We start from the raw sequence: 26,303 nt of genomic DNA on the forward strand, positions 1-26,303 counted from the left end.
CGTGGGGCTCTAACCCTGTGGGGCCAATTGCCTAACCCTGTGAGGCAATCATCTAACCCAATATAACCTAACCTAACATAAAATAAATATAAAAAGCCATTTCAAAAGTACGTTGCCACAAAAGGGACTATTCCTGAAATGTTTTAATATGTTACAAATACTAAAAACCTATATGATCTAATATGACACTAATTTTTTACCAAAATGATCTTACCTTGTTTTGATCCTTCTTTTGTTTTGTCAGCCACTGTTTCTCCTCTCTTTTTGCACAGAAAGCTAAATTTAAATAAAGAAATAATATAAAAATTTTTTTTTAAAAGCACATTTTTTTAGGTTTATTTAATGCATAAAATCATTATTAACTAATTTATTGAAAATTTAACATAAAGTTAGGAAGAATTTCTAAAAAATAACTTTGAATAGTTTACATTTGCAAGGTTTTAGATATATTGGTGATGTTAACACTTTTCTTATGGACTTTTAGAAATTTAGATACTTCTAGTAATAGTAATAAACATACCCTTTTTTAAAAGTTATCAACTGAGAAACATGTTTAAATAGTTCTGAACCATTGACATCACTCATAGGATGTATTAGCTTGTAATACACCACCTATAAAAATATATTTTGTTATTGTAAATTAATGGACTTCTGTATATTTAGCCAAAAGATATAAAAAGGGCTGAAAGAAAATAAAAAGTGGTAACAGCAAAAAAAAGTTCTGAAAGCTATTACACTTTGACACTCCTAAATTTTATTCAATTAAAGTTGATTGAAATTCTCTTACTCATTCTTAGGGGACATCCCCTGCAGGATTCTCTAACCCTGCAAGGCCTATGCCTACATTATTCTAACCTTACATTGCTACCCACTACCCCAAAATAATTTCACCAAAAGAAATAAATAAAACAAAGAAATACTCACAATATTCAGAGATTTTATGCTATTCTGATTTATCATGAAAACAACTTACAGTTTAAAGTAAATAATGTATTATAATGACAAGAATAAAACCTTACCAGTAAACAAATTCCAGCAAACCAAAGAGTTGCAGCCAAGATAAGTTGTGAGGAAGTTGTTCTGAAGCAGTCTGTTGTAGGGTAGATTTCGGTCCATAGTATAGGAAGTGATAACAGAATTACATTTTCTACAGCAACCAAGAATTGAAACAAAAACTGTTTGAAGAATGTTGGACCTTGTTTGACATCATAAAAGCTCATCATTATGGTGTGGGACCCCATGCAGCTTAAAATGTAAGGAAATGTTTCTGTTAAAACCTTTGCACAGAAATTTCTCCAGACAACTGTTTGCCTTCCTTCATTTCCTATTTTCCCTTTTTCATCTCTCCAGATGCTTTTCACATTTTTCTCAAAAGTAAATTCCTTTGTTATCATCAGTACCATAAACACCAGAGCAAAATGAAGAGAAGCAAAGAGTAAGACAGGAACAACAGGGTTTTCTAGTGCAAGAAGTGAAAATATTGCCATAACTCTAACAAAGCAAAGAAGGACATAACTTAACCAGAGAACAAGGTTTTTGATAGTTTGACTCAAAGTCTGGCCTCTTCTTGAAGTATTTCTTGATGCAATACCATAGCTCAAAGACAGTATCGACAGGAATAGCTTACCAAGTGCAGAATATCCTCCATTCTCCTTACAAGTCGTAGAAAGATTGAACATGCCAATAACATTAGAAAGTCCCAATTCAAACAGTTCTACAGAAGATAAGGTTTGCAGGAAGCTGATATAAGGAGCCAATAGAAACAGTTGTATAAAGAATTGAATGTAGTTCTCAATTCCATTTTCAACTGATTTTAAAACTTTCCAGGAAGATTCTTTTTCTTTGAGGCTAGAGCTAAGTTCCTTGTCTGTTCCACTTCTCAACTTATATTCATCTATGACATATAAAATTGGCCAAAAAGGCTTCAGTAGTATCTTCATCCAATATGAACCTTTCACATCTACTTTAGTTTTATATGTAATCCATACATAAGTTGATGTAGAAACAATGATTGTCATAAGCATGATATAGAAAGCTGGTATGTATTTCTCCTGAGTTGTTTCAACATCAAATTCAATGCAAGAGGTCCATTTTTTTGTCCTAGAACAGGTAACATTTTCAATCAGTTGAACTACTTGTGGAATAAAATCATCATCAGTCATGTTGCTCAACCGAATCTCATTTGCCAGACAACTCTGATAATCAATCTCAGCAGTACATGTTGAATTGGTAATGGCGTTTTGAGTATCAAATGCCCAGATCCAATATTCTCTACACAATAAGATGTCAGAAATATAATCAAATCCAAGGAACATTATGGATAAGAATATTTGAACAGAAACAGCCACCATTGCACTTATTTTCCTTCCCATTCCTTCTGAAGGATCCACTAATTTGTATGTATCAATCAGCCAGGCATCCAACATAAAATTTCCAGCATTGTTTCTGATGCACCTTAAAGCATCTTGCCTATTACCATGTGCATATTTCTCAGTGTATAACAGTTCTAATCCATTCTTCAGATTGTTAGTCATGTTAGTGTAGTACATGACTGAATGATCATCTTTATCAGTGAAGTGAATTATTTTCTGTACCATTTTCTTGTGATCTTCCTTATTTTGATTTATTCCATTTTTTTCTCTCCATATTGAAAAAGCTTCTACATCATAATTTGAAATCAAATTACATATCTCTGTCACAAGATAATCTTCCCTATGCTTGCTTGAAAGGAGCAACAATTTTCCAAGAAAATCTTCAACATCTTCAATGTTTGATTTCTTTTCAAGAATCTGAACCAATCCAACAGATTTAACTTTCTTAAAGTATGCTTCCTCTAAACACAAAATCAAACAATCAATTTAGTAGTTATGTTATTGGTTGTAAAATACATAAATAAAATTAGCTTATAAATAATTCAAAATTGTAAGAAAATAAAGGAACAACATCCTTTTAGGAATATTTCAAATTGTACTAGATTAGTAGCTTGAAAGGTGTTATTTCAAAACTTTTGACACAAATACAAAACTTTCAGATAAACAATTTTAAGATTCAACTGTTCTAGTATCTACATAAGCATCTAAAAGAAGAAGTTTATAAAATGATTTACCACAAAGATTTTTCAATCCAATGAAAAAAATGTACTTATGAAAAAAATTACAAAATTTGTCACTTGAAAGGTAAACATTTTGCCAGGTGTTCAGATATTTAAAAATTCTCTACCCAATATTATTAAATGTAATATGAAACTTGAAATTATGAGTTATTTTTATTTTAGACTATATTTCCTTTGAATTATTAATCTATGTAAAATGAACAAATTGTTTTCAGATGAAATAGAATAAAATACTATTATTGAAATAGAAGAGGTTAATAATATTAATAAAAATTTTATAAAGTTAGGATATTTTTTACCCAGTTATCAACATTTTGATACAATTTCGGCATTATCTACTTAGAAATATTTGTATTCAATTTTGAAAAATCTGTTTACAAAATAAAGAATTAAGTTGGAAGTCAGAATAATTGACCAATGATACTAACACAATGAAATCTATCTTTATAATATTATCCCAAGCTTCTATTGAGTACAATTTTGAAGAAAAATTAACTCACCCCAGGTTTTCTCAGTATCTTCAATTTTCTCATGAAGATACTTCATTGCTTTGTATTTGGTATGTTCAGCACTCAGATGAAATAGTTTATGATCTAAATAAATATTTTAGTCTAATGAATGATTATTATTGTATTGATTTATGATGTAAAATTCATTTAGAGTTATTTGATTCTAATTTTTATCACAGTTTAAGCATCAGGCATTTTTACCCTGCATGTACTTATCAGTACAGCTGCATTTTCAGAGATATTTAAAAACACCTTTAGTAATAGTACTGTACTTTTTTTACAGAGTATATAAACCTATAATTATTTTTCTTATGCTCCTTCTGGTTGATTCACAAAACTGGAAAATACAGTGTATTTTGGACACCTTGTATATAAAGAGCACAAACAAAAAAAATAGAATTATTACTTCTTTATAGGGGGGGGGGGGGAGGGACCAGTAGCTTTTTAGAGACTGCTCATTTTTTATTAAGTATACTGTACTAGATAAAATCTTACATTTGTCATTAGAAAAGGTGAAATTTTCTATGAGCCATTTTAGAATTTCCATTTCTTCAGTAATTATAGCAACATCTACAGCTGTTCTGCCTAAATTTATATCAACTTTAGAATAGATGGATTAAAATTTTTTTCTAATTGACATTTAAAGAAAAAAATAATTTCATAATATAGATTTATTTTTTTCTTATAAACTTAAAAGTTAATATTCATTTTATTATAAAACATAATTTTTACTCATAACATTTCAATTTTATATCAAAAGCAGCTGTCATTAAATTTTAAAAGCTGCAAAAATTATCTTATTGGAAAAAAATATCCATATTCACAGGTTTTTCTAAATTTCATATCCTGGCAGCCAAAAAAGGCAATTAAACTTTGAGGCTCAGGTCTCCAAAATACTATAAATTGTCACTAATACAAAATTTTAAACAAAATTTAGCTTATTCTATATTTAAATTTTGTTAAAATAAGTAAAATACGTATAAAAAATTATTTTTATTTTTGCTAGGTTAAACATATTTCTTAAAATAAGTTTTGCAGTAAGAATTATCTGATAAATAAAATGGTTTAACTTTTGTTTATAATAAACTTCTTACAAAAAGCTAGAGATTACAAAATGCTTTAGCTGTTTAATTTACTGAAAATTATAAATTTTCTTAATTCATGTATAATAAAACGTTACCTTCTTTATCTCTTCTATTAATGTCAAATTCCTCGCTGACTAGGTATTCCACTTTCTTGAGATCTCCCCTCTTTACTGCTTCATGCACTTGAGTATCTAAATAAATAGATAGTTGCTTTTAAGATGTTAGGATGAATCACATTAAATCATTTATTAAAGAGATTTGTAAAAGTCTTTTTGAATTATAGAATTTTTTTAATTAGCACAATTTTTTTTGATTTGTTAGGTCTTAGGATGATAAAAAGGAAATTAGTACTTAAAAATAAATTTTACGCCTTTTGATAAAGTTTTGTGTCCAATGCATTTATTCAGATTATTTCCATTATGGTCATTTCTTTAATTTTCATAAATAATGGAAGTGAAAATTAAGGGATAAAAAAAAATATTTAAACACATTTCTTAGTCACTTGTTTACATCCTTTTAAGTAACACTCCTGCTCAACCTTATTTTCATTCTCATACAAATAAAGTTGATGTTCACACTACTTATATTTGCAATTCTAAATTAAAAATGATATATAACAATACCTAACAGAATTTTGACTTTTGGACTTGCTACATCATGTGGAGATTGACCTAGAATTTTATATATGTACACAAAATAGTTATTACCATTGATTTAACTGGAAAAACTTTGTGGATTCTAACAAGCCCCCCAACTCCACTCCAAACAATTAAGTTAAATAAAAAATACTAATAGTTAATGAAGGCATTTTCCTATTGATTTCAAACTTGGTGCAAGATGATGATGATTTTGCAAGGAATTTTGTTTGGAGAGATAATTCTTGTTGAATTTTGAATGAGGTAACCATTTATATTTGTAAATTTTCAGTTATTTGTGAGATTTATTGATCTTGCTTTTTATAGATCCATGTTTTGAATAATTAAGTTGCTTAGGTAATTAAAGTAAAATATCAACAAATTAGGCAAAGCTGTTTGAAATCATAGACAAAATATTTTTCCAACCATTGAGAGTGTAATAGAAAGAACAAAAAAACAGATAAAACAGAAGAAAGTTTAAACATTTTAAAATATTAACATAATTGTTTTCATATTTAACAGATAGATAGATGTGTTTATAGATAGACAAGTGAATACATAAATTGATATAAAGATAAATAGAGAGTAAGATAGATAGATACCTCTATTATTCTTTATTATTTTAGCTCCTTTATTAATCAGGAGCTGGACCACACTCATGTGCTTTCGTGCCCTATGAAGACTGGTCTCACCTAAATATTTAAATATATTTAATTTATTGTTTTAAATTTTATCATTTTTAATAGATGTATAGACAAGGAACAAAAATATAAATATGGATCTTTGTATAGATAAAAATATAAATAGATAAACAGCAATATTAAGTTTATTGACTCTGAACCTTTTCCTTTTTCCAACCCGTTTCTTATTTTATTTTGTCTTGTTGTTTTTACTGTACTTTTTTATCTTCAACTAAAATAATATCTGGTATAATAAACTTAAATGTATATTGAGTAATATTAACAGTAATAAAGTAAGCATAGATAACTATAATTAACTTATCTTCATAATTATTTCTATTTAATATTCGCCAATATTAAAGTAAGTATAGATAAATATAATAAACTTACCATCATTATTCTTGGCATTCACATCTGCCCCATGTTGTAGGAGTATATCAACTATACCCTGGTGGCCTTGATAAGCAGCACAATGCAAAGGAGTCCATCCTGAATATTTAGATTAATATTAATATTAGTGTTGAAAAACTATACACATTTTTCAGAATTTTTTTCTACATACGTAGCACAGCTATTTCATTAATGTGGTATTTCTTATAAAATTATGAAAGATAGGAGTTAAATTGCTTTGTATTTTATCAATGTTTGACAGTCATATTAACTTTTTTGACTAGGTGGACCATTTCCTTTTTTCAAACCCTTTCTTATTTTACTTTGTCCTGTTGTTTTTACTGTACTTTTTTATCTTTAACTGAATTAATATCTGGTATAATAAACTTAAATGTATATTGAGTAATATTATCAATAATAAAGTAAGTATGGATAAATATAATTAACTTACCTCCAGCATTCTTGACATTCACATCTGCCCCATGTTGTAGGAGTATATCAACTATACTCTGGTGGCCTTCCTTGGCAGCCTTATGCAAAGGAGTCATTCCTGAATATTTAGATTAATATTAATATTAGTGTTGACAAACTATGCACATTTTTCAGAATCTTTTTCTACATTTGTAGCACAGCTACTTCATAAATGTGGTATTTCTTATTTAATGATGAAAGATAGGAGTAAATTTTTTTTGTATTTTATCAATGTTTGTTTTTCACTTCTTACAATTTCATTTTTTGAACTCCACTTTTGATGAAGTTAATGAACAGCTTGTCCTGCTGTAGTTACTGTGTTTTTTTAAAGTTTAATTGTTCTAATTAGTACAAAAAACTTCTATGTATATGAGGTAATATCACCAATAATAATGTAAGTATGGATAAACATAATTAACTTACCATCTCTATCCTTGACATTCACATCTGCCTTATGTTTTAGGAGTATATCAACTATACTCTGGTGGCCTACCTGGGCAGCATAATGCAAAGGAGTGTATCCTGAATATTTAGGTTAATATTAATATTAGTGTTGACAAACTTTACACATTTTCAGAATCTTTTTCTACATTTGTAGCACAACTACTTCACCAATGTGGTATTTCTTCTGTAATTATAAAAAAGGAGTTAATTTTTTTTGTATTTTATCAATGTTTGACAGCCATATTAATTTTATTGGCTCTGAACCTTTTCCTTTTTTGAACCCATTTCTTATTTTACTTTGTCTTGTTGTTTTTACTGTATTTTTTTTGTTCAACTGAAATAATATCTGGTATAATAAACTTAAATTTAAACTGAATAATATTACCAATTATAATAAAATTAATTGTATTTTGTATTCCTTCTTGTTATGTCAGAAACACATAAAACATAGTTTTATTTGTAACACTGTGTAGATAGATAGACAGTTTGATAGAGAGATAGTTAGATAAATATATGGGTATTGTCCACAAAGAATTTTTTTTCAAATTTTATAATTTTAGTCAAGCCCCCCCCCCCCCCCCCAAGAAAACTATGAATGCTGGCCGCTGTGTACCCCTGGCCTGCCTAACCAAAGTGCCTGGCTCCCTAGCCTGCCTAGCCGCAGCGCTTGGCCCTCTAGCCTATAACCTAATCAAAAAAAAAGCGCCAGGGCCAGGTTTCATAGCTTTTTTTGGTGGGGGGGAAGGAGGTTGGGTTACCAAAATTTTCAATCTAAAAGAAAAAATTCTAAGAGTATAACGCCAAGGTATAGTTCCTTTCGACCCAGTAGCTTTGGGTTATCTTAGGTTAGGTGACTGCCCTGCAGAGTTAGATAATTGACCCTGCATGTGTTAGAGCCCCCTGCAAGGGTAAGAAATAGGAGAAAAGCTACTATGACAATTTGACGAAAATCCCCTAAGAGGCAATATCATACTATACCCTTTACTGAATTACACTGTCTTTAAAACATGAATGGGCAATTTGATGTTATAAAACAAAACCAAACAAATATTTTTTTACTTTTCATGCTAGGTAAAAATCTCTAGAAACAGTAAAATAATAGTAAATGTTCAGATTTTCCTTTTTTTCCTTTAAAAAAAGCAGAATCAAGTCATAAATCTAGGATATTTTTGTTAATAGGACATTTTTTTGGTTGATTAGTTTAGCTTAAGGTGCTTAAGACAATGTGTTTCTATACGGTTTCAAAGTATAAAAAATAATGAGCAGACTCTTTAATGTTTCTTGTGTTCGGAGCTTTAGAGATTAAGAACAATATCCTTTTTTAAAGGAAATAGGGTCTGTGTAAGTCTTTCTGTGTGTGTACCAAAAGATTTTGCTAACCAGTGAACTGATATGGTTCTCCTCTACTGGTTAACTTCTCATCCTGGATTGGTTTGTAACTATTTTAAGAGGGAGAGGGTACCACCACCCTCAAATAAGAAATCAGCCATAGAAAAAAAATTACCCACCCCAAAAAAAATATCTTTCTTTAACTTTGAAAGTGAGAAGGTCTACTCACCCCCCCCCCCCCCCACCCCCTTCCCTCAATATATGAAAAAATCTTATTGTCATTTTTATTATTGGTATGTAAATATTATTAATGTTATTTATTTTTCAAGCTTTCCCAGAGATGCTGCGCAAAATGGTACAAAAAAATTGACGTCATATGATAAAATAACCAATGAGAGGCGAGTATATATTTTACCATTGGTCAATTACAATGTATACTGGCCTCTCATTAGACAACTTTATAGTATGACGTCATTTTTTTGTACCATTTTGCGCAGCATCTTTCCCAGATATTCATAATATCAACCAAAGGTATTATCCTCTTTGGAAATTTATCTCAAAATTTGACAATTTTTATATCCCCCCACCCCACAGAAAAACGGCCCCCTGGCCTGCCTAGCCGTGGGCGCTCGGCCCCCTAGCCATATAACCTAACCTAGCCTTACCTAACTTAGTCAATTATTTGGGGGGGGGGGGGGGTATAAAATTGTAAAAAATTGTAGAAAAAAATTCCTAAGAGGATAACGCCCAACTAAATCTCAAGCATTGTTAAATGAATATTTTAATTGATCAAAGCAGCTTAATTTACTCACTATACTTGTCTTTTTCATGTATAATAGCTGGATATTTAGAGAGGGCATTATTCACTTCATCCAGATTTCCTTCTTCACAGTTCTTGAGAAACTTCTTCACATCTTCTTCAGAATACATATTCCTTTAAAAAAAAATTATCTATTTTATAATGTTTTGACATGAATACAGAATGCAAATATATTTCTAAGTGTACTAGTTATACTAGTGGTACTGTAATATACTACTATGTCCAGCAAACCAAGCATTTTATGTTACCAAAATACTAAAATATCCTCTAGTGATAAATTTGTATATGAAATATAGGTGTTAAAGTCAATTTTAGTTTACAGGTATGATCCTGCAGGTCCTAATCCTCCAGGTCTCTGGAAATCTTAAAAAGGCTTGAAAAGACTTCAACTTTTAAACTTAAGCTTTTCTAATATGTCTTCATAACATATTCAAATTTTATAAAGATTTGCCGCCGTTTTCCTGCCGACTGCCAACTGCAGCATATCAAAGCTGCCAAGTACAGCTGCAGCCGCCTAAATTTATGTTTTAATTTTCTAGTATAACATTTACAAAAAGATAAACATTTTCTGAAAAAAAATTTCTTCTAGCTTCAAAAATAAGAAAATTACAGCCATTTGAAATTTTTAAGTAAAAAAGAACCTTAAAAAACAAAGGTTTAAAAAAAGGGTGAACGAGGTGAAATTTGACCTTGACTCACTTACAGTTGGAAATTTATGATCAAACAGGAGACTTGCACAAATTTTTTAGCCCTCTAGCATTAATAGAAGCTGAGATAATAGGGAGGAGTTGAATTTCCCCCCTCCCCCAAACCGATAAAGGTATGACTAGGGGCCTGACTGTTAAAAGGATTAGAGGGTAAACTGTGCTAACTACTTTAACTAGTTGAATGATATTGTTAATAAATAACATGTTAGAGTAAAAAATTCAAAAAACTGTTCCAAACAATTGGGCTCTACTCTTAAGGTTATATAGCTATTGATTGTGTGGTGGTCTTAGGCTATTTTCTTGGGGGAAAGTACAACCCCCCCCCCCCACCAAATAATAAAAATATCAATCTCAATTTTTTTTGTAAATATAAACTAATAAGAGAAATGGGGAAACCCCACCACTCCATGGAGAAAAGCCCTCATGAGGAATAAATACCTTTCTAATATTTTTGGGAAAAATGAAATTTATTGAACTATCTAATTTGATTTAATTTAATAGCTCTATAGATTAATTTATTAACAATTCTACATAGGAGAGGGACTTCCCATTACCTCTTTGAGTAAAGCTCCTAGAGGCAAGGGACGAAGTCACTTGCATTATATTAAACAAAAATCTACTTTAGGTAATTAGACTTAATTCAAATAGAGGGGTAAAATAGAATAAAAGCCTAAAACCATACTAAAACTTAAATTATAAAAATAAAACAGTTTAAATTCATCATGAGACCCAAAAGAAGCTACCCTGAAATGGAGGACCTTATCAGTTTATTGGTTTTGGAAATCATAAGCTACAGACAAAAAACCTTATTACTTTCAAAAGTAATGATCCGCATGTCTGTCTGTATCAAAGAATCTTGTTAACCAATATGGTACTCCTTCACAATGTAGTTTCAAAATAGGTCCTTAAAAGGTTTTTGATTATTATGAAAAGTATTACCATCATCCATGAGAAAAAAAATACTCCCTTTACTTTTCTTTAAAAACTTAAATTGAATGTAAAGTGTCACCCCCCCCCCCCCCCCACCTTGTGCACCGAGAGGCCTTAAGGGGGCATAACTGCTAATATCTTATTATTTGTATAACTTACTTTTCTGTAGAAGTATCTTCTAGCTTCTCACCATCAGAAGGAGACATATTCCTAGAATTAATTAACTAATTACATCTAGACATAGAAAAATAAATAAGTGGTCTGGGGAATTCTCAAATAATTCACACAGAAAAACATTTATCAATTAGGATTTTCAGGATTTGCTAATTAAAGGCTGAAGCCTCCCTTCATATAAAAATTGGGAAGTTTAAGAGAAAGGACCAGTTTATCTGTCTCATCATAATTTATAGTTTTATTACACTATAATGGAAAATTCCTTCTCTATAATATTTACTAGCTGCTACGCCCCTAGCATCTAGGGACTATACATATGCAGTTATATGGAAGGGCAGAAAAATAGCTTAAAACCATACCCAGGTTTTTTTATATCAGAATAAATTATCCTAAAACCATCCCAGGACTCATACAAAGATTCACTGTAAAGGAGAACCATATCGGTTTAGCGCTTAGAGAGTTCCTTCACATAGACCAAAAAAAGCTTTTTAATTTATATAATAGGATATCTAATAATCTTTGGTACAATACTTTAGTGTCTTAATTAGGATACATGTTTTTATTTCCATATAAGTAAATTAGCAGCTATGCTCTCAGAGGCCTCTAGGGGCATGTAAAATATTTTCTTTTCAATCTATGTTAAGATCAGCTCTTTACAAAATTGAAAAGCTACTGGTTTTGTGGTTTACGAGATCCTTTGGTATAGACAGACAGAAAAAAAACCTTTTACTTTATTATTAGGATTATATATATAAGTGGATAGTTGTTAGAGGATAATTTACTGTGTTTCCAAAATAAAATTAAATGTATTAAAGAAATTTTGGATCAAGTCAAGCTGAGTATGCCAATAACCTGTTTTGGCACACGGTACTTGACTTGGGGGAATATTGGCATACTCTACTTGACTAGGGGGAATATTAGCATACTCTGCTTTACTAGGGGGAATATTGGCATACTCTGCTTTACTTATCAAGATATGCTTTTCCTAGAATTTTGAAATAATTTATGTATATATACTAGCGGCTTCACCCCCGCCCCACTCTCGATGTCTCTAGGGGCATTTGAGGGAAGGAGAGAGCTGAAAATCTCCTTTACATTTAAGTTTTAAAAAGAAAAACTATGTAACAAAATCATGGTATTTTGAAGGACCAATAAGAAGCTTTATTGAAAGAAGAATCATAACAGTCCATCGTGAGATCTTTTATTTTGAAATTTTAATGGTTTTAGGCTAATTTTCGTAACTTTTCTACTTTTGATAAACTATTGGCATACTATGCTTTACTTGATGAAATATTGGCACACGCTACTTGACTTGGGGGAATATTGGCATACTCTACTTGACTAGGGGGAATATTGGCACGCTCTGTTTTACTTGTTGCCATTGGCACATTCAGCTTGACTTGATCCGAAATTTTATCTGTATACTTAATTTCTTTAATAGTATAGCATTGTTTTACATTTCAGGTTATAATTAAATATTGAAGGTTATTGGTTATAATTAAATAAGAATTACCCTTTATACAAAATGTTCTTGGCAGGCAAAGTTTCTCTTATGATATCCAATTTATAAACCTAAAAAATGAACCTAGTAAAAGTGTCTGACTCTGATTATTACCCAATGAGAGGCCACTATAAATTTTACCATTGGTCAATTACAGTGTATACTGGCCTCTCATTTGCTATTTTTTTTCACAATCAGAGTCAGACACTTTTACTAGGTTCAAAAAAATAAAATTTTATTGAATCTATAAAAACCTTTCCAAGTTTGTGTCAGTGTGGTTCTACAATTAGAAAAAAATATAATTTCCAACTGTAAGAGGGTGTATCTACACTAGGTGGTCACTTGAAAATAGATTTTAGATGTTTCATAAAGAAATATTACTGAAATACAGTTTAAAGATATTACTTAAATTTGAAAATATATCCTAAATTTTTAAATAATTCATTATCCCTTTACCACTCTATCTACAAAAAGCAATTAGTAATTTTTTAGCCTTTTACAACAAACCCTTCTCCCCCCCCCTAAACAAGTAAAAATTGAATATCTTGTTAATTTTCATTTCTAATTAAATTTGCAAATATAAAAAGAATTGCTCTTATAAAGCTTACCTGGCTTCAGGGCCAAAATTGGCAAAAGAAGAAACAATTTCCAACTAACTCTCTTATGACACCTACAACAATTATATAATTTTATTACAACAAATTTCCTGTTTCATCATTTGATTCCCAACTTTTGTCAAATTGATAGATCAAATATTTTTAGCAATGGATAAAATAATTTATGAATAAGATAAAGAATTTAAATTTAATAACGGTTTGATTTTAAGGAAAAGAATTTTATTAAAGGCATTTTAAAACTCTGTATTCTCCCCCCCCACCCAAAAAAAAAAAAAAAAAAAATTGGTGTAGGTTATTATATCAGATTTACCCCCAAGTTGCCAAAGGAACTACAAAAAGTTAAAATATTTTTTTTTCAAGGGGTGATTTCTCTTGGGATGGTGGCAGTACTCAAGAACCTTTGAGAAGCTGAATTGTAAAGAAGAGCCATATCGGTTCAGCAGCTAGACTTAGAGTCTTGCAGACATTCTGTTACGTTTTTATAATGACATGCAGCTATGCTCCCAGAAGCAACTGAGGACACTTTAGGTGGGACAGATTCACAGAAATCCTACTACTTTTACATGCAGCATTGCTCCTAGAGGCCTCTCAAGACACTTTAAATGGGGGGGGGGAGGGTTAGTACCTCCGTCTATTTTCAACTTTAGTTTTGAAAAGAAATTAAAACTTTGTTGGGTTGGGGGGCATTTTTTCTAGAAAAGATTTCCCCAAAATATTTCCAAACAAACCCTCCCATGACCTAGAGAAGCTACATTGTAAAGGAGAACCATATCAATATATTGGTAAGAGAGATACTTCAGCACTTCATCCTCTTACTTTTATATAAGATTAATAAGATTGTTTAATTGTTAAAAAAAATGGTGGACTTTCTTTTCCAGTCACCTGTAGGGGCGAAGGCACTAGTATCCTTCAAAAATATTGATCACTTTGTATACTTATATTTTACTAGAGACTATTTATCAATCAAAAACCCCATATTTCTCCTTTTCAATAGACTATTTAAAGCATAATATCAGCTTAAGCTTTTAGGGATAGATTCATTTATTGTCTATCAATTAAATATTTGCCCCCCCCCCTCCCTATTTAAATATGATGGCTATGCCCTTGTTATAATTACCTAATATTTCTTATCTCACATCACATGAAAAAATTGAATAACTTTGATGCACAGAAGAAATTTAAAACACAACTAAACTCTGTTTAAAAATCCTTATCTCTCATTATTTAATATAGCAAAGCTTTACTATATTGTTTCTATATTTATATTGCAAGGGTCTGTATGCCTAAGGGGGATAAAATGATAGGTTTTAAAGGTTTGAGGGGAGGGGAGATAACACCCACACTATGTTCCAGCGAGTGACAAAAAATCGTATTTTACATTTTGGAAAATACACTTTTAAACAATTGTTTAGTAATATACACAAGTTTTTGGAAATAAAGCCGAAAGAGTTAGCTCTTTACTATGAAAAATAAGAATTGTATGTGTAATTATACCAGAGGTATGGAATTAAGTTCCTTTTCATCATTGTAAACAACTATTTTTAAGGTCAACTAAACTACATTTCAAATCAGCGTGGACCCTTTATTTTTAAAGCTATTTTTAAGTATTATATATTTTTGGAATCAGTATGTAATAATTTATACGTTTAGCCTTTAAAAGAAGTCAAATCTCCATTTTTTGTTGTAATTGTAGATGGTTTTTTTAGCATACTCGATTTCTGTAAAATAGACAATTTTCTTTTAATGAAAATTTTACGTTTGGTTCCAGATCTCCTAAGCGCAAAAGAGCGCAAGCAAATCCTCTTACACGGTAATATTAGATGTATGTATAATATCAGAGAACTTTACCCTGTGTATGCGAATGTATGCGAAGTTTGTTTTTTTAGGCCCCAAAGATACTGGGTCTATCAAAAAAAAACAATTTTTAATGATATAAAAGTAATTTATTTTTCTACTTATTTCCAACACATATTCAATTAAACTAAAAGTAAAGAAAAGTTTTTTAAAAAGATTATTCCTAAATGTCTAGGCTTTTACCTGAACCATTTTACCTTTTTATTGGAGAGGGGGGGGAGGGGGGGGGGGAACGCCCCACTTATATCCACATCTGAACCCATTAAAGCTAGAAGTTTAAAAAAATTTATGTGGTTTCCTAGTTCAAATATATATTCTTATTTAATTCGTTAGCATTATTTACTCCCTTCACACTTATATTAAGCAACCTTTTTCCAAAGGTGCTTTCATACTTAAAAAAAGACAAGTAGAATTTGTATTGTTTAAGATAGAAAATGCTTCCTTTCAAGTAAATTAAAAATAAAATGAAAGTCTTACATATCAGAGATTTATAGGGATTAGACAATGGCCGAGAAATTAATGTACATTCCCAATGCTAATACACAAAATTCCCCCTTCTATAAATTACAATTAGTGATTGAAACGTTTGAACACATAACTAATAAACCATAACAAAATTCAATAAAAGTCCCACAAATTGTTATGCCTACATATAAGAAAACGCTATTTTGTGAATTTGGGGACTATTATAATAAACAGCCCATTGTCCCCTCCCTCCCTACTTATACACACAGAAAATAAATAAAAAATAGGACTTTAGATTAGAAATCTCAAAATATAAATTTCGGCGGCGGCGATCGGCGGGAAAACGGCGGCAGATTTTCATATAATTTCAGTAGGTCATATATACTTGTTAGAAAAGCTTATGTTTAAAATTTGAAGTCTATATGTCAAAAATTGCAGTCTCAAGATTTGTTTAAAGATTTCTGAGGGAACAGGACCTGCAGGATCATACCTGGACCCTGAAATATACTTAAACACTTAAATTTCATATTCGTATGTACTAGTATAGGATATTTTAGTATCTGGTAACTTAAAATGCTTAATTTAAGGCAAACAAAATATTTTTGATCTTTACCTGTATGACCCTGCCAGGTTTGCTGGCATCCTGTGCCAGCCAGGACGGGGATATTTAAAATTTCGCCATTATATTGAAAGATATATGGATACTTATTGCTATTTAAATAAAATTTAATCTAAATTTTTAAATATACACTCTCTATGATTTTTTGTCATTTTTTGGCTTTTCTGGAACACGGTGACCCATCTCTCTCCCTCCCCCTTTTAAAATCTATGCAAATAACCTGAACACAACATAAATTAGCTAAAAAATGAAAATACAAGAAGAAAAGGAGTACAAAAACAATAAGAAAAATGAATTAATTGAAATAACAAGGATGACATTGACAATACCCATAGCGAAGCACAAAAAAACATGGATTGACTAACGGATATCCACAGATATATCTCAATGGTTTTATGTCCCATTATCTGTTTGAGTCCCTAGACTGCATCAATTCTAAAGATTGAAAAGTTAGTTCCTACTGCTGCTCTTTAGAGATTTGAAGCAAGAGCAAGGGGGAAGCCTTAGCCCTAAATCAGGTATGGATGGGTGGTCCTTGGCATGGTGCACTAGTGATCAAAAATGTAGGTTAACTGAAAAGTCCTTGTGTACTAGCATTGTGTAGTAGCTAACTAGTGGCTTTTGGAAGTCATACTTGGAACTTATGTTGATTGAAAAGTCATTGCCTATACAGTGTCATGCTTTGGTTGATATAACAGTCACAAGAACCTCTTGCCCAAAAATCACGCAACCTTTTCTTGTCCTCCATTAGGTTGAAGTGTAAATTACTTACAGCACCTATTTAAAGTGTCAATGGAATTAATTGGAAGGATGCCAAATTTAATCCACATCATACCAAAGATCTTGCAAAATTATAACGGGTATAAAAAACTCTCAGTTATGTGTCATACCAATAATTAAGAAGCCACTCAGTTGTAGCCCTCTAACTTTCATGCACAGAAAATGCTAAGGGTTAAGTACAGATTGACCTAATAAGCGCATTGGACAGGAAGCTTTGCACCTAATTTTACGGGATATGGGGAAAAAAATAAAGCTATTTCTGTTTCTTCTACATATGTGTCAATATTATTCCCAGTGTTAAAAAGTTGTCTGACAGTCCTTTTTAATTAGCTTAACTTTTTAAATATCATATTCTTATTAAAAGCACAACTTTTCTACAATTAAACCTTAACAGTCAGGCCCCTTGCCGCACCTTTATAACTCTTATAGTTACTTTAGTTAGACATGTTAGAACTGTCCTATCAATTTCAAAATTTCCTTTTTTTTTGGGGGGGGGGGGGAAGAAAAATTTTCTGAAACTTACAGGCTAAAAAACTTGGATCATGGAAAGATAACAAGGTAGCAGTTTTTGTTGTATTTTCACTTTAGCTTTTCTCCTATTTCTAGCCCGGTCCTATTTTGAATTTTATATTTCCAGCTGTTGGCAGTGAAAACCTCTTCACATAACTTTAATATGTTGTGGAGACCATAGATCTGTTGTGTAGACATATAAGTTTAAATTAAGGGAAGCCTGCAATAAATACACCGGGGTATATTCCCTTTCGTAACATTGCACCTTAAGGGGCGATTCTTTGTATTTTTCACAGTAGCTTTTCTCCTATTTCTAGCCCCTGCGGGCGGCTCTAAGCCTGCGGGGCCAATTACCTAACCCTGTGGAGCAATCACCTAACCCAGTATAACCTAACCTAACCTAAAATAACCTATAAAAAGCCATTTTAAAAATATGCCGAATCGCCCCTTATGGGGCGATGTTACGAAAGGGACTATTCCCAAAAACTGCTCTAACTGCTAAAATACTGCCAAAATTAGACCTAATACTTTGACTATGAAAATGGGTGTTTTTATTCAGAGACAGAGGGGACAATAAACTTTTTATTACACTAGTCCCCAAAGTTTTATAATAACGTTTTCTTATTCGTTGTATTAACAACTTTGTAGACTTTTGGTTGATTCCTTAAGTTGCGTGTTCAACCCTTTCAACCACTAAGGTTAATCTACAGATTAGGTAATTTTTTATATAATCATTGGGGATATTCATCAATTTGTCGGCCATTGTCATATCTCTTTAGATCCTTGGTTTTATTGGAAAAATGAATTGAGTTTTAAGCAACCTAACTTTCTGCTGAAAATAAGCTTTTAATTTTGATTCTAGGCAACATAATTTAATTTCTAAATCATGAAATGTGATAAAACTTCAAACTTTTATATTCTTGAAATGTCATTCTGAAATGATTATAACTTTTTTGTTATTGATGCTGGAGTCTTCAAATTTTGGGTGTTGGGTCTTCTTATGTAGTGGCAGTCTTTCAGTAGTTAGGGCGATGTATTTCTTGCTTAAATTTTAAGTCGCTCAGGATCCGTTAAAAGTTTCCTGGAGGATCAAAACTTAAAGGATCAGTCATATTTTTAATTTAATTGTTAACTAGTCAATGATATCACTGAATATTTTCTTCAAATTTTATTAAAATTTTAATAAAAACAAAATAAAGGTTTCGTGATTTTCAGATTTTATCAATTAAAAAGTGGTTAGTTCTTTGGCTTTTTCCTGAGATGTAGATGGAAAGACAGACAATCATACAAACTCTAGACTGATGGATGACAGATACACAGTCAGACAGACAGAAAGACAGACAAAAAAACTAACAGATGAAAAGACATACAGACAAACAGACAGTCAAACAGACATACAAACATACAGACAAACAGACCTACAAACAGACAGACAAACAGACAGACAAACAGACAGTCAAACAGACAGACAAACATACAGACAAACAGACAGACAGACAAACAGACAGACAAACAGACAGACAAACAGACAGACAAACAGACAGACAAACAGACCTACAAACATACAAACTCTAGACTGACGAACAAAAAAACAGATGAAAAAATAAACAGACAAACAGACAGTCAAACAGATAGACAAACAGTAATACAAACAAACAGACAGACAAACATATAGACAAACAGACCTACAAACAGACAGACAAACAGACAGACAAACAGACAGACAAACAGACAGACAAACATACAGACAAACAGACAGACAGACAAACAGACAGACAAACAGACAGACAAACAGACAGACAAACAGACCTACAAACATACAAACTCTAGACTGACGAACAAAAAAACAGATGAAAAAATAAACAGACAAACAGACAGTCAAACAGATAGACAAACAGTAATACAAACAAACAGACAGACAAACATACAGACAAACAGACCTACAAACAGACCTACAAACAGACAGACAAACAGACAGACAAACAGACAGACAAACAGACAGACAAACAGACAGACAAACAGACAGACAAACAGACAGACAAACAGACAGACAAACAGACAGACAAACAGACAGACAAACAGACAGACAAACAGACAGACAAACAGACAGACAAACAGACAGACAAACAGACAGACAAACAGACAGACAAACAGACAGACAAACAGACAGACAGACAAACAGACAGACAAACAGACAGACAAACAGACAGACAAACAGACAGACAAACAGACAGACAAACAGACAGACAAACAGACAGACAAACAGACAGTCAAACAGACAGACAAACATACAGACAAACAGACCTACAAACAGACCTACAAACATACAAACTCTAGACTGACGAACAAAAAAACAGATGAAAAAATAAACAGACAAACAGACAGTCAAACAGATAGACAAACAGTAATACAAACAAACAGACAGACAAACATACAGACAAACAGACCTACAAACAGACAGACAAACAGACAGACAAACAGACAGACAAACAGACAGACAGACAAACAGACAGACAGACAAACAGACAGACAAACAGACAGACAAACAGACAGACAAACAGACAGACAAACGGACAGACAAACAGACAGACAAACAGACAGACAAACAGACAGACAAACAGACAGACAAACAGACAGACAAACAGACAGACAAACAGACAGACAAACAGACAGACAAACAGACAGACAAACAGACAGACAAACAGACAGACAAACAGACAGACAAACAGACAGACAAACAGACAGACAAACAGACAGACAAACAGACAGACAGACAAACAGACAGACAAACAGACAGACAAACAGACAGACAAACAGACAGACAAACAGACAGACAAACAGACAGACAAACAGACAGTCAAACAGACAGACAAACATACAGACAAACAGACCTACAAACAGACCTACAAACATACAAACTCTAGACTGACGAACAAAAAAACAGATGAAAAAATAAACAGACAAACAGACAGTCAAACAGATAGACAAACAGTAATACAAACAAACAGACAGACAAACATACAGACAAACAGACCTACAAACAGACAGACAAACAGACAGACAAACAGACAGACAAACAGACAGACAGACAAACAGACAGACAGACAAACAGACAGACAAACAGACAGACAAACAGACAGACAAACAGACAGACAAACGGACAGACAAACAGACAGACAAACAGACAGACAAACAGACAGACAAACAGACAGACAAACAGACAGACAAACAGACAGACAAACATACAGACAAACATACAGACAAACAGACAGACAAACAGACAGACAAACAGACAGACAAACAGACAGACAAACAGACGGACAAACAGACAGACAAACAGACAGACAAACAGACAGACAAACAGGCAGACAAACAGACAGTCAAACAAACACACAGACAAACAATTAGACAGACAGACCGACAGACAGACTTATTCCAGTTAAAAATAGCTAGACTTCAAAAACAAAGAATATATTCAATGATTATTTTCTGAAAAGATTACAAATATTGATTTGAAAATTATAATGTACTAGCGGCTACGCCCCTCGAGGCCTCTTGAAACACCATATGAAGAGAACATTTACATGACCAATAAGCAACATCTGTTTGTGTGCCTATTGTAAAAAAATCTTTATATCTGGATAAATAATCTTTAATTTCTGTTCTTGTTATGGATGTTGTCATTCTTGTTAAAAGCTTTTCCATAATATGGGTCCGTCTGTCCGGGACGGATGGCTTTTTTTGCTAATTTAGGCATGTTAAAATTGTCCCATCGAATTCAAACTTTGCATGGTAATTCCTGTACGATTCAGAATGCGTAGTAACTCTATTATCATTTCCAGAATGGTCCATTTTAAATAAGACGATTTTGAACTGTTTTTTAACAATAAGTTTTTATATGATATAATTATCCGATTGATCTGATTTTTTGGAATACTAATTCCTAGGACAACAAAGTACAATAGTAAAAGCGAAGTAACACTATAATCAAATCCTAAAAATGTAAATATGTCAATAAAAAATATCCTGTATCAAGCAGTTTTTCAACAAATTTACTTTCAATTTTATACATTTATTTTGGATTTTTCAGTTCTGACACTCTGTCATACCGTTTCGGGCTTTGCTTTTATGAATGTTTTCATCCTATTATGTATGAAGAATAAGAAAACAGCAGTAGATTTATTTTTAAACTAAGGGGGGGGAAGTTTGTACACTTATAGGAAATGAAATTCAGTATCAAAGTTTGGGAGGGACGTGTGGGCTTGTTTTTAAAGTTATCAACCTAATTCTTTTTGTAAAATCTCTTATATAACTGGATGTACACGGAAAACTTTGAAAATTTAATTTTGGTTCTTTCCTTCAAGGGGCCAGTGGAGCAAAAGACCCCCCAAAACACTAAAAATATGAGTTCTGAGCTTATTTTTAGAGATATCAACCTAATTTTTTAAATGTAAACTTTTTAAAAATAACTGAACTTAGTAACCATTACACATTTCATTTTGGGACTTTCCTTCTAGGGGCTTGTGGAGCAAGAGACCCCCCAAAACTAAGAAAAGGAGTTCTGAGCTTATTTTTTAAGATATCAACCTGATTTTTTTCAAAGAAAACTTTTTGAAAATAACTGAACTAAGTAACTACTACACATTTCATTTTGGGACTTTCCTTGTTGGGGCTTGTGGAGCAAGAGACCCCCCAAAACTAAGAAAAGGAGTTCTGAGCTTATTTTTAGAGATATCAACCTGATTTTTTTCAAAGAAAACTTTTTGAAAATAACTGAACTTAGTAACCATTACACATTTCATTTTGGGACTTTCCTTCTAGGGGCTTGTGGAGCAAGAACACCAAAAATATGAGTTCTGAGCTTATTTTTAAAGATATCAACCTGATTTTTAGCAAATCTGTTGTGGCTACGTAGTTCAGTTAAATGAAAAAAGTTTTCCTTAATAAATCAGCTTACCTAATATCTTTAAAAATAAGCTCAGAACTAATATTTATGGTTTTCAGGGGTATTTTGCTTTACTAGCCCCTAGAAAGAAAGTCCCAAAATTAAATCTGTAAAGGTTACTTAGTTCGGTTATTTTAAAAAAGTTCCTTTAAAAAATCAGGTTGATATCTTTAGAAATAAGCTTAAAACTCCTATTTTTAGTTTTGGGGGGTCTTTTGCTCCACAAGCCCTTAGAAGGAAAGTCCCAAAATGAAATGTGTTCTGGTCACTTAGATCAGTTATTTTTAAAAAGTTTTCTTTTAAAAAATTCAGGATGATATCTTTAAAAATAAGCTCAGAACTCCTATTTTTAGTTTTGGGGGGTCTTTTGCTCCACAAGCCATTAGAAGGAAAGTCCCAAAACGAAATGTGTTATGGTCACTTAGATCAGTTATTTTTAAAAAGTTTTCTTTAAAAAAATCAGGTTGATATCTTCAAAAATAAGCTCAGAACTTCTATTTTTAGTTTTGGGGGGTCATTTGCTCCACAAGGCCCTTAGAAGGAAAGTCCAAAAATGAAATGTGTAATGGTTACTTAGTTCAGTTATTTTTAAAAAGTTTTCTTTAAAAAAATCAGGTTGATATCTTCAAAACAAGCTCAGAACTCCTATTCTTAGTTTTGGGGGATCTCTTGCTCCACAAGACTCTAGAAGGAAAGTCCCAAAATGAAATGTGTAATGGTTACTAAGTTCAGTTACTTTTAAAAAGTTTTCATTGAAAAAAATCAGGTTGATATCTTCAAAAATAAGCTCAGAACTCCTTCTCTTAGTTTTGGGGGGTCTCTTGCTCCACAAGCCCCTAGAAGGAAAGTCCCAAAATGAAATGTGTATTAGTTACTTAGTTCAGTTATTTTTAAAAAGTTTTCTTTGAAAAAAATCAGGTTGATATCTTCAAAAATAAGCTCAGAACTCCTTCTCTTAGTTTTGGGGGGTCTCTTGCTCCACAAGCCCCTAGAAGGAAAGTCCCAAAATGAAATGTGTAATGGTTACTAAGTTCAGTTATTTTTAAAAAGTTTTCATTTAAAAAATTAGGTTGATATCTCTAAAAATAAGCTCAGAACTCATATTTTTAGTGTTTTGGGGGGTCTTTTGCTCCACTAGCCTCTTGAAGGAAAGTACCAAAATTCAATTTTCAAAGTTTTCCGTGTACATCCAGTCATATAAGAGATTTTACAAAAAGAATTAGGTTGATAACTTTAAAAACAAGCCTTCACGTCCCTCCCAAACTTTGATACTGAATTTCATTTCCTATAAGTGTACAAACTTCCCCCCGGGCCCCCCCCCTTAAAACAATGCTTTTATTTATAGTGACTAGAGTTTGCTCGATATCACTATCTCCCTATTGGCTAGTTTTCTATATGCATATCTATTTCTCAATAAATCTATTTTCCTCACCCGGCATTACTATTTAAAGAAAGTAAATATTTAATAATTTAAATGATTTTAAAAAGTTTTTTTAAATTATATTTTTTACTTTACAATACCATCACCAAAGGGTTAATATGATTACTACAATTTTAGTTTAATATTTGAACACACAAAGTGTCGCCACAATCGAATTCTTTTAAAACAGAGTTTTCTTAAATTTATTATATTATAAATTTAAATTTTCTTTTTCATGATTAGAAATAAAAAATACTTCAATATAATGTAAATAGCAACATGAAATGAAAAAAATGAATTTATTTTTAATAGAGTAAAATAATGGGTCTTATCGTTCTGGCCAATGGGATTTTATTATGGATTATTGGAGCACTATAAGTTTTAAACATATATTTCTTGGAAGACTTGAGCTAATTTATAGACATTTATTTCCTATATAGATCTGTCATGGATCTTGATGCAATACAGCAGGCCGTTTTGTACATGTTAAAAATTAGAAGATTTCATTAAATAAAAGTAATCGCAAATATACTTAGCAAATGAAATATAAATTTAAGTTTATATTATTTATTGAATTATAGAACTATTTTGTTAACAAAACTGGAACTAATTCTATTGTTTTGTTTTATTTTTAGAGAAAATTGTCTGTAATACTGAACTATACATGATTTTTCAGTATGACTAAGAACCAGTTCTAATCCAGCGGATATTAATTGATTTTAAGGACAAGACATCAGACAATAAATTGATAAAAAATAATGCTGACAAAAAAACCATTCTTTAGAATAAAATTATTAGTTGAGACGTTTCAAAAGTACTTAATGAACCAACAAATCAAAATAAAATAAGTACCCAGAGTTTTAGTATATAATAATATTCATCGAATTACAGACAGCTTTCCGTGGATATTAAATTAAAATGAAAAAGTGGTATTGACTTATTGTTTCTTTTATTTGCGGAAAAATTTTCTATAATACTATGCTATACATGATTTTTCAGTTCTAATCCAGCAGATTCATCGGTTTCAAAGCCACACTGGAATAGTTATTATTATCAGCTTTCCGCGGATATAAAATGCGGGGCTGAAAAAACTGATTTTAATCTTATGATTGCAAATTTTATGTTCATAGAAAACTGGATATAATACTATGCTATACATGATTTTTCAGTATGGCTGAGAACCAGTACTAATCCAGCGGATATTAATTGGTTTAAGGAATAAGACAATGGACGATAAAATGATAAAAAATCCTCAACTCTGACAAAAAGAAACCATTCTTTAGAATAAAATTATTGGTTGAAATGTTTCAAAAGTACTTAATGAATCAGCAGATCAAAATTAAATAAAACAATACCAAGAGTTTTAATATATAATAAAATTTATCGAATTTTAGACAGATTTCCGCGGATATCAAAATGAAAAACTGGTTTAACTTTTATAATTTTTATTTAACTTTTCGTGGAAAATCGTCTATAATACTATGCTATACATGATTTTTCAGTATGGCTGAGAACCAGTTCTAATCCAGCGGATATTCATTGCTTTCAAAGCCACTCTGGAATAGTTATTTTTCGAATTATATTATTAACAGCTTTCCGCGGATATAAAAATGGTTTTAATCTTATGATTGTAAATTTTATATTTATAGAAAACTGGATATAATACTATGCTATACATGATTTTTCAGTATGGCTGAGAACCAGTTCTAATCCAGCGGATATTCATTGCTTTCAAAGCCACTCTGGAATAGTTATTTTTCGAATTATATTATTAACAGCTTTCCGCGGATATAAAAATGGTTTTAATCTTATGATTGTAAATTTTATATTTATAGAAAAGAACCAGTTTTAATCCAGCTGATATTAATTGGTTTCAAAGCCATACTGGAATAGTTGTACATAGTTGTACATTTTATATCCGTGTAAAGCTGTTTATTACAGTTAGAGAGTTGAATCCATTTTTATAGAAGCAGAAATATAATCTATGATTATGGTTTGGACCCTCTAAAACTGTAATCTACCCTTCCACTTTCCCCTCTCTTGGTGAAGATATCTTCAACGCCGATACGATTTTTGAAATATAAGATTCCACTTTTGTCTCTCTTGTTGAAGATATCTTCACCAAGAGAGGCAAAAGTGGAATCTTAAATTTCAAAAATCGTATTGGCGTTGAAGATATCTTCACCAAGAGAGGGGAAAGTGGAATCTTATATTTCAAAAATCGTATCGGCGTTGAAGATATCTTCACCAAGAGAAGGGAAAGTAGAATCTTACATTTTAAAAATCGTATCGGCGTTGAAGATATC

General features: G+C 31.5%; 1 protein-coding gene across 2 annotated transcripts in view; it reads right to left on the reverse strand.

The window, feature by feature from the left end:
- LOC145306849 (uncharacterized) overlaps positions 1-26,303 on the reverse strand; it is a 34,489-nt gene that overhangs the window by 5,116 nt on the left and 3,070 nt on the right. Inside the window, exons 7-21 of one of the 2 annotated variants that reach the window (XM_080149171.1) lie at positions 13,396-13,457; positions 12,800-12,858; positions 11,272-11,322; positions 9,468-9,589; positions 7,306-7,404; positions 6,863-6,961; positions 6,412-6,510; positions 5,944-6,033; positions 5,330-5,377; positions 4,802-4,897; positions 4,117-4,206; positions 3,613-3,705; positions 1,020-2,833; positions 521-612; positions 215-276 (exon numbers count right to left, since the gene is read on the reverse strand). In XM_080149171.1, coding sequence (XP_080005297.1) covers positions 215-276; positions 521-612; positions 1,020-2,833; positions 3,613-3,705; positions 4,117-4,206; positions 4,802-4,897; positions 5,330-5,377; positions 5,944-6,033; positions 6,412-6,510; positions 6,863-6,961; positions 7,306-7,404; positions 9,468-9,589; positions 11,272-11,318 — 2,851 coding nt within the window. In that variant the 5' untranslated portion in view covers positions 11,319-11,322; positions 12,800-12,858; positions 13,396-13,457. Of the gene's footprint in view, positions 1-214; positions 277-520; positions 613-1,019; positions 2,834-3,612; positions 3,706-4,116; positions 4,207-4,801; positions 4,898-5,329; positions 5,378-5,943; positions 6,034-6,411; positions 6,511-6,862; positions 6,962-7,305; positions 7,405-9,467; positions 9,590-11,271; positions 11,323-12,799; positions 12,859-13,395; positions 13,458-26,303 lie in introns of those variants that run through there. The other variant, XM_080149172.1, reaches the window with a different exon arrangement.

This window comes from Acartia tonsa, chromosome 15, assembly GCF_053477335.1.
Source record: "Acartia tonsa isolate MP-2025a chromosome 15, ASM5347733v1, whole genome shotgun sequence".
Classification (NCBI taxonomy): domain Eukaryota; kingdom Metazoa; phylum Arthropoda; class Copepoda; order Calanoida; family Acartiidae; genus Acartia; species Acartia tonsa.